The sequence below is a fragment of the Humulus lupulus genome, chromosome 8 (genome assembly GCF_963169125.1).
Source record: "Humulus lupulus chromosome 8, drHumLupu1.1, whole genome shotgun sequence".
NCBI lineage: Eukaryota > Viridiplantae > Streptophyta > Magnoliopsida > Rosales > Cannabaceae > Humulus > Humulus lupulus.
The window spans coordinates 42,207,883-42,218,643 of NC_084800.1; the positions used below are offsets into that span (position 1 = coordinate 42,207,883).

General features: G+C 36.0%; 1 protein-coding gene across 1 annotated transcript; it reads left to right on the top strand.

The window, feature by feature from the left end:
• Positions 1-8,664: 8,664 nt before the first annotated feature.
• LOC133795313 (uncharacterized) lies at positions 8,665-9,733 on the top strand. The gene is made up of 2 exons (XM_062232768.1): positions 8,665-9,171; positions 9,287-9,733. The coding sequence occupies exons 1-2, from the start codon at positions 8,665-8,667 to the stop codon at positions 9,731-9,733; spliced, it is 954 nt and encodes a 317-aa protein (XP_062088752.1).
• Positions 9,734-10,761: the final 1,028 nt, after the last annotated feature.

A 10,761-nucleotide genomic window follows, 5' to 3' on the forward strand; every position in this document is an offset into this window, starting at 1 on the left:
CCAAAGATAGGGCTGGCACCCTCTTCAGCGGGAAGCCAGTCGTCAGGAACCAGTATTCCCGGAGGTCTGGAACCCTCGCGGTATGACAAGTGGGGCACATCACATCCGGGTGCCTTTCTAGCCTGTAAAACCCCACCTTGTCTGAGTGACCCCTCATAGGCTGAGACTTCAACCCATAAAAGTACAGCACCTCCTCCGGGGTAGGAGCTTCCAGTCTCCGGGACTTGCAAAAGATGAACCACCCCGCTAAGAGCTTGTAGCTGGGAGGAATTAACTGGAAGGGGGCAATCCCCGCCTTCACACAGAAATTGGCGAAGTAACTCCTTAGGGGCAAGTGCGCTCCGCACACTATGTGTGCCCAGCTCCAGGCACCAAAGCCCTCGTGGCTCTGGCTAGCTGACTCGCCCAGCACCGACAGACGGTGCCACATCAGACCTGGGATGTTCTTCAGGCCTGCCTCAGAGGAATACAGCTCCAGCATGCCATAATTCCTGAAAAGGTTCGGTTTTTGGTCCATCTCCCAGATGGAACTATTGGAGGTTGGTGGGCTAGCCGCGACCGCTTTCGCCTTTCCTTTCCCCTTTCCACCAGCGACAGGAGAGCCCTTCTCTTGGGCAGATTCAGCCTCCCCCGCAGCAAGGAGTTGTTCCTTCGAGATGTTCGTCACTGGACAAAAGAAAAGAAAGAAGAAAACACTCTAAGCAGTCAGCACCCTTGTCATACCCTAGTGGTATCAAAGGTGTCGGGGAGACCCTCCCCGAAAACTGCTTGGAGAGGCTCCCACCGAGCTTGCCGAGGGATTGGCACCATGCCACCCGAAGGACAGCAAGGAACCAGACTCAGACCCCGAGCCTAAGCCCACCAAAAGAAGTGTTTTTCCAGAGAAAGACACCCTAAAGGCGTTCATGCTTATGCCCTAAAACAGCAAAACAAGGGACGACTTTCCAAACGCAAATCGCCAAAACACGCAGAAAAGGCTACTTATCGACTCACAATCAATCACATGCCTACCAAAGCCCTATTCACACATGCACATAAGCAATAATGGCAGAAACCTCTACTCTAACAACTACCAACAACCTAAGGTTTGGGAGGAAAGAGCAAAGTAGAAATACTTACTGATATTCGGGTAGGTGGAGGTTGAAGGAGTAACTGGATCACTGCACAGCACGATCGCGAGAAGTAAAAGCTGCAAAGATGAACGGCGATTCAAACCAGGAACTTCGGGGAATAAACCCACTGCCAAATCAAAAAGAAAAGTTTCCAGATACTTACCAAAAGAAATGGCAAGTTCGGAGGAACGTAAGCTGGGAAGCCTGAGAGTTCGAAGGTTTGGAAATCTGAAAATCCTAAAGATGGAGAATCTGAAAGCGTAAAGAGGAAGAAAGGTCCTTTCCCTCGTTTTTATAGCAGGGAAGAGGCCGTTTCGAATTCCTCAAATGGACGGTCCCGTTCTTCCCATTCCGTGTGCATCAGATCCAACGGCTGGAGAGGAAGCGACGATCCTATTTATGACTCCTCGGATGGGAATAAAGTATTTATTTCCCATCATTACACCACCTCGGGCCCTGAGTACCATTAAAAACCGTCAAATCATTGGTCAGATGACTGACGCACGCATCCTCAACCAGTCGCCTCACGCACACATCTTGGTCGCAGAACCCTTCCCAGAATGACACGTGATCCTTGCCGCACTTGAGTACTTGGTCTCAAACAGAAGAAATTCCTTTTCTCTTTCATACTAATACTCAGGCGGGAAAAAGGAACCTTTTCGGGAACACAGAAGGTGCCCCCTCGCCTAGTCTAAGAAACTGATTGTACAAGCTCCCGGATCTCTCAAAGCTCCGCGACCTTGGGGGGTAAATGTTATCCAGATTTCCGGATAGCGTTTAGATTGATGACTTCGGGGAAGCAGAATTATCGATGTCTTTCACGGTAGGGGACCAGAGCTCGCGGATGGACAGAAAGGCTTCGCCTCCCCTGTTTGATATCCGGATTACTCTTCCAAGCAAGCGCAACACGGAAACTCGTTGACTCTCCCGGACTCCCGAAGGATACCCCTCGGGGAGGCCCCTTCCAGGAGAGGCCCTTCAAGTGGTCTCCGCGGAAACAGTTCCGTGCCTCGCACAGAACAAACCGAACTGTCGAGTCCGGGAGAAGGCATATTTGGAATGATATCCGTTTGACACAGGATCCCGCCTGACACGCCCGTCAGGACAAAGCCGCACACATCCCAGCACGCCTAAAGGTACCTTTTCGCCTACTGTTCCGCTGACAACTTGGAAAAGACGGCTGACTTTGTGTGTTCCCCATACTTTCACGTAAATATATCCACATAGAGTCTTGTAGCCATGCGACTACAGTAATTGTATCCCCTATTTATGGCTGGTGTAATTAAGACCCATGTACGTGGAGAAAAACCCTAATCCGAAACCCTAGCTATAAAGGCCCCTTCATTTTACAAGAAGAGGGGGGACCGAGAAATCACATAGCAAAAACTCTACAAAAATCTCTCTAGCTTCATCTTCTTCAAGAGAACCCGAGAGAAACATTGGGAGTGTGTGAAGTTCTTATGCACCAGCCATCTTATTGTAACCTTTTCCAAGTATAATAACATCGACTCGTGGACTAGGGCTCGTTAACGCCTGAACCACGTAAAAACACTGTTTGTTTAGTTACATTTCAGTATTTCTACGGTTCTTACCTTTTTATTATTCTGTTAGTTATTCGTTGCCGAAAAACTCGGTAAACAATTTAAATTACAATTGGGCCTAAATTCAAAGTCTTTTATTTATTTATCTTTTAATTAATTAAATAATTAAATCCTTATTCAAATTAACTAATTATAATTTGAAACTTGATTTAATATTATTTATTTATATTGACACCAATTTGTCAATATTAATAAATTTTCCCGAAAGTACCTATTTTATTCCCAAATTCTTAATACATGTAAAATATCAGTAAATTGACCTAGACAATTTGATATTCATAATTGATAATTAAATCAATTATTTGAGACTATTAAACTTGATTTGATAAAAGACGACATGTGGACCATGGATCCATGAATACAAGTTTCAATAAATTTCTGTGAGTTTATTTATTAAATCAATTATCTCACAAATTATTAATTTTCCATAACTCCACTATAGATTTGGAATTGAACTCTTGAATTTATAGAACGATATTACTCGCATAAAGTCGTTGTCTATTGTTATAATCACTGTTGTCAATCAATCCTCTATCGATGACTTACCAATTAGTTGGGTGTAAATTTACCGTTTTACCCTTCATTAGTACCATATCTTTAACTCCCACTAAGTCCATTATAAATGATAAATCAGTGAACTTAATGACATAGATGAGCGCTTAATTATTTAACCATTTGAACTAAGCTATTAAGGAAGTCATATTTTCACTTCTTTTATAAAAGCTATAGATTTCATATGTATGATACATACTCTCATTCAATTATACTAATGAACCTCCAAGATGTAAGTATGAGTTATGTCATAGGGTAAGCTTTTAACGAACAAATCAAAAGATTCGCACAATATAATTAATAGAAATATTAACCCTCATAATTTAGATCGACTTGACCTATGATCGACATTGTGACTCTAATTAAAATAGATAATAACGATATATATCTATCAATAATCAATGTCGGTCCTAGTACAATGTAACAAAATATATTTGATCTTATCTACTTAGCTAATGTCATGGACAAGATATCACACTTAGTGTATAAGTAGATCATATATATCATATCGTAGTGTTCTCCCCAAAAAATAGAGATCGATGACGTGGCAATAGAGGTGACAAGTGGCAGTACATGGTACGTAAAAGACACATTAATAAGTCAATAAATACATTGACTCCTGAGAGTTGTGATAAAATTTTGACTGGCTTGAGAAGTGTCATGACTGACCAGGCATGACCTTGTCCGACCAGTCACAACTTTGCTGCCCAGAAAAGTCATGCTAGACCAGAGTGCCATGTTAGAGGAGAGACATGGCATGCTAGACCAGAGTGCCATGTTAGAGGAGAGACATGGCATGCTAGACCAGAGTGTCATGTTAGAGGAGAGACATGGCATGCTAGACCAGAGTGCCATGTTAGAGGAGAGACATGGCATGCTAGACCAGAGCGCCATGTTAGACGAGAGGCATGTGCATGTCCTACCAGCAAGTGCATGTCCTACCAGCATGCATGTGTCCGACCAACACTTGCATATGTCCAGCATGCATGTGTCCGACCAGCACTTGCATGTCCTACCAGCAAGTGGTCCTACCAGCAAGTGTATGTCCTACCAGCATGCACATGTCTGACCAGCAAGTGTATATCCTACAAGCTAAGTGCGTGACTATCCAGTAGAGGTGTGTTCGACCAGCTTGAAGGAGATATGGATCAACTAGATAGAGGAGGACTAAGTCAAGATTCCCAGAAACGGCTCCAACAAGAACCGATCTTGGCACACGCGGGAATCTCTCATTCTTTCCACAAATTGGGTGTTCTGTTATATTTTGAATATTTTTGTAATTTAAATGTAATAAATATAATGAAATATCCCGATTCTAGGGGATATCAGATGTATGATCCTCAGCCTATAAATATATGACTTATGGGATTAGAAATGGGTCTTCTTCTTCTTTTTGAACTCTTTTGGGAAATTTTGGGTCTGAGTTTTCTAGAGAGAGAAAGTGCTTGTATCTGAAATAATTCTTGTATTCTTGTAATCTGTACTGAAGAAACTCAGTTGGCTCAATTCATCTGATCTTGAGTACAGATCTATAATCACAACTCTAAATGGATTAGGCTATTACCAACATATTGGGGCTGAACCACTATAAAAATTGCATGTGTTATTTACTTTCTGTTCAAAACCGTCTGTGTCGTTTAATTTCTCTTGAAGGTTCTATCGTTTTTTACGTTCTCACGTCGTTGGCCAAAAACGCGGTCAACACGTAGATTAACAAAACAATAAAAGTCTTGTGCACTATTTTAATCTTATGACTAATTCTTTTAAATATATAATTACATTTAAAACTACTGTGACTCAATCACTATAAGTGTAACTTATTTATATGTTCGAAATTTTATATATATTTGTATTAAGCAAATAATCATGTAATAAATACAAGCAAGCAACGCAATTGATAAGAAAAATAATGTCTATTTCTTTATTGATAATAAAAAATGTTACATAAAAAAATATAGTTTTATAAGGGTATAAAACACAACAACCATTGAATTCAAGTGAAGTGCAAATTTGAAGATCTAGATTTGACTATATCTATCTATATTTAATTTTTATTGATAGATTATGAGGAATTCTCATATTTGGCTTAAATTGTGGCGTGAGAAACTCATAATAGAAGCTACTATAAACAAACTGAGAACAACTTCTTTAGCCTTATTGACTCTTCAAAGTTCATCAGCATACATAGGCCTCTTAAGTTGAGGATGATCTAGAAACAAACAATCTAGCAGTATGTGGGTTTTAGAGAGAACCTTGATCAGCCAATGGATAAAGAAGACCAGGATGGAATTTTTGAGAGAGAAAGTAAACAAAAATAGTAGAACCCGAAAGTCGTTATTTCTTTATTTTTAGTACAAGTTTTGATGTACACGTGTCAATCAAAAAATTGTTGTGTGAAAAAGAGGTTGTATTAACGTCTGTTCTTAGCACAACTCTTACTAAATTTTATCTCATCATTTTAAATACATTACCAAAATTCACATTTTTTTTTATTTTACTATATTGAGTTTATTTATTATATTCATATCATTTAAATGTTATATTTTATAATTTTTTTGCTGCCATTATAATAATATTTTTAATTAATTTAAATGTTACGAAATTAAGAACAGAGAGGAAAGAGATAAATTAATCTAAAATATTGCAAGTATATGGTTAGTATTTTATTGACATAGAGAAAGTGCCGTGACAAAATATAAAATATAAGAACCGGTGAAGCCATTCTTTAAAATGTTTTGGAAAAAAAAGTTTATTTTGAGAATGTTCTCAAAAAATATATTTTTTTAGATCATATATTTTGTTTCGAAAACTTAACATAAATATGAGAATTTTAACTAAACTTAACATATATATGGACAAAAAAATAATTAAGCTAAATATGGTAATACACGGTTAATACAAAAATATAAATATGGAAATCCCATAAACTAAACAAACAGATTCCCATAATTTTCTCGCCCACTGCCAATCAAGAAAATTTTTGTCCGCGTACAGCAATTCATCGACCATTTTTTCCGATCACAGCTTCATATTCTCCATTGTTTCTGATCAAGAACTGGTGGCTGCTACTGTCATCATCGTCTCCGATCAAAATACGATCAAGAATTGGTGGCTGCTACTCCATCATCGTCTCCTTTCTCCAGTCATCCAATTAAAAATTCAATTCAATTTCAGATCTTCTTCTACTTCTTCTCCGGCAGATCTTCTTCTCCGATTACATCCCCTGCTTATATGTTCGTTCACATCAGCAAAAGCAGAAATCAATCAACTTCTCTGATTTCTCAAACAGGTAAGCAAATCTTTCTTCAAATATACGACATGCAAAATATTACACAAAGAATCTGCAAATTACTTCCTGATAAAATTCTTGACTCAAACTACTTGTTTCAAAACTTTTTTAATTACACACGTGAAACCAGTTACATAACAAAAAAGTTCAACATTAGATAATTCAAATATTACAAAATAATATAAAAATAACAACAAAATAAATACAGAAACCAGTTACAAACGAAAAATAATAATAATAACATTCTGCATAATAAATTATCATGAAAAATGTAAAAATACAAACTGATTTACGTTTATGAAACCAGTTACACAATATAATTTTAACTTTGCATATTTGAAAATAAAAATAAAAAATAAAAATAAAAAGACAACACATTCACTAAAGTAACCAGTTACACACACAAAAACAGAATTTAATGCAACATAAATAATTATGGAACCTGGAAAATAGTTCTCAATTCAGTAAAAGAAACCAGTTACTAAAATAATTTCAACATTAATAATATTCATTCACTAACACAACCAGATACATTTTAAACATCACTAAAAATTATGTTGTGTTATATTGCAGATATGGAGACCATAATGACATTGATTCGTTTTGGAGGAAAATGGACAGATAGATATCAGTATGATGAGTACACCATGACTGGACTGATAATACCAACAAATTGTTCTCTAAACAATTTGGTTCATTTAGTGAAAACTGAAATAAAATGCAATATTCAAAATATTGAGCTGAGTTACCAGTTATCACCAGGTATGCCACCAATGAAATTACTCACTGACAATTCAGTCCTATTCTACATTGAGCTGAAAAAGAAGCAAAATGAAGTAACTGAGCTACCACTATGCATCACCACTGTTGATCAAACAATAGCTGAAACTGTTCAACACACTACATATGAAGAAGAAACACAAAAACAGAACACAGATTTAGAAAAGCTAGTTCTTCAACTAAACAACAAGCAATCAGCTACAGAATTACAATATCACGAAGCAACCTACACGAGAAATAACCAGGTACAAACGTTCCCAAATACTATAGACATAGCTGATGATGTAGCAGAATTTATCATAGAGAGAACAGAAGAAAACAAAAGAAAAAGAAAAGAAGAAACAAAAATTATAAATGATCATAAAATTTTCAAACTTGAAGAAGGCCAGATTTATAAGGACAAAAAGCTCTTAAAATCTGCTCTATGTTATTATGCTATGATCCACAACTTCCAATTCAAGACAAAAAGATCTGAACCAAGAGAGTACCTGGTAACCTGTGTGGATGACAATTGTAACTGGTTACTTAGAGCTTCAAAGTTCAGGAAAACAGAAACATTTAAAATCAGAAAGTATGTAAAAACTCACACCTGCTCCTTGGATATCATTATGGAAGACCACAGGTAGGCTAATTGCAATGTCATTGGGGAACTAATAAAATCAAAATACATGTCAATAAAGAGAGTACACACACCACATGACATAATCAACGACATGCTAGATGATTTTGGTGTTTCAATGGGGTACCAAAAGGCCTGGAGAGCAAGAGAAAAAGCTTTAGAATTGGTAAGGGGAAACCAAGATGATTCATACCAAAAACTTCCCATCTACCTTCACATGCTAAAAGTCTCGAACCCAGGTACAATTACACACCTGGTTACAGACAATACAGATCACTTCAAATATATGTACCTAGCATTTGCAAATTCCATCAAAGGATGGAAACACTGTAGGCCAGTCATTGTGATAGATGGAACTTACTTGAAGACATCATTTGGGGGAACTTTATTCACTGCTTCAACAATGGATGCTAACAACAACATATTCCCATTAGCCTTTGGAATAGGAGACTCTGAAAATGATTCATCATGGTTATGATTTTTCACAAAGCTGAAGAAGACATATGGAGAAAGAGAAGGTACTGTTTTCTTCTTTATTTTCTTATTGAAACAAACTAAACTCATAAAATTATCAGTTTAATAATAATCCAGCAATAAAATAGAGAAAACAGTGAAAAAAAATAAATAAATAACAGTCATATAAATTAATGAAACCAGTTACTCAGTTAAGACATAATAACCAGTTACTCCATTGTGATTTTGCAAACAGGTATGACAATCATTTCAGACAGGCATAAAAGCATAGAAAATGCTATAGACGATGTATACCCAAAAGTTTTCCATGGAGCATGCATATTCCACCTGTTAAACAACATCAAAGTCAATTTTGGTGTCCATGGGGAGGACCTAAACCTAAACTTTGTCAAAGCAGCAAAGGCATACATGGTACAATCATTTGAGCACTACATGCATGAAATAGACAAGATTGACACACGCATAAGACCGTATTTACAAAAAATTGGATATTCAACTTGGTCTAGATGCCATGCTCCAACAAGAAGATATACAATGATGACATCAAATATAGCTGAATCAATAAATGCTGCATTGAAAGCTGCAAGAACGCTGCCAATCACTACAATGATGGAGGGCCTTCGAAGTTTAGTTCAAAAATGGGTATGGAAAAATGGTAACGAAGCAAACGGAACATTCACACAAGTAACAACAGATACTGAAACTGTGCTTAGAGAAAACTTTATTCGTGCCATTAAATTTCAGGTACCTGACATATATTGAGCACTGAATATTATTTATCAAAACTTTTAGTAACCAGTTACTCAAAAATATCACAGTATCCAGTTTCTAACATGTGTTTCTCTACTAAAATAAACAGGTCTTCCCAGTAAACACTATACTGTACCAAGTTGTGGTTGAACAGAAAGGAAATTTTTTGGTCAACCTAATGGAGAAAACATGTGAATGCAAAAGATTCCAACAAGACGAAATACCGTGTGCACATGCAATAGCAGTATTCGCCAAAACACGGCTGAAAACATATGATTATGTTGCTGATTACTACAAAACTACAACTATGAAAGCAACATATGACTCAATTGTTCATCCATTGCCAAATGAAAGCGAATGGACACTGCCAGAGACTTTAAACATAATTGTCCTACCACCAAAATCAAGAAAACCACCAGGCCGCCCTAGAAGAAAAAGAATCAGATCTAGAGGAGAACCAAAGGTGCAAATAAAATGTGGAAGATGCGCGCAGCAAGGGCATAATAGAAAAACATGCAGGAATGAACCAATCCCAAAGCTGCGGAACACAACATAGTCAAAGAAAATAGACAAATAATTTTCTAAAGAATAGATATACTACAATTTCAATATTTTCATTTGATGTAATAAAATTGTATCCTAATGTTTTCTACCTCAATAAAAGTACAAACTTTTTAAACATTTTACATTTTATAAACTTGATACTCAACTTCATGGTTCCAAACACAAAGATATTCCAAATCTGGAGACTCAAGTACCTGGTTACAACTCATATTATAGAAAGAAAAAAAACAGATACTATAACTAAATTTAACAAACAACTACATATACATGAAACCAACGATTTAAAAACCTTATTATATAACCACAAATCTTTCACAAAAAACAAAAAAACATAAATATTATAAACTTGATAATCAACTTCTAGGTTCCAACACAAGATATGCAAAAACTTAAAATTCAAGTACCTGGTTACAACACATAAAAATATATATAAAAAAAAAAGCAGTTACTATAAGATAATTTAACAAACAACTATATATTAATAAAACCAACTACTTAAAAAACCTAGTTATATAATTACAAATCGTTCACACAAAAAAAAAAAAACACAACAAACATAAATAAATCAAAAAATAATTAAAAAAATTGAAATAAAAACTAAATAAACAGTAACCAGTTACCTGAACCATATAGCTTTTATAATCTAACACAGAAGTAACCGGTTACACCATCTTCATACAATAATAATCGAATCCTATATGGAAAAAAAACATGTACATAACAATATCTTCACACTTTAAAAAAAAAAAAATCACCAACTCTATTGAAAAAAGAAACATACACATTAAAATAAAATACATTAAAAAAAACTTTATATTAAGCCAAAAGTTGAAACCAATTCTTTACATTGACCAAAAAAAAAAAAAAAAAACAATCCATAAGTCTAGTACTAAAACAGTATCCAGTTACAAACCACAACTTCACTATTAAACAAAGAAAAAAAAAAGACATGGTCGTTAATACAGCTAAAAAAAAAAACTCCAACATCTCTACTTATAATTCCTCCTCCTCTTTGATTTC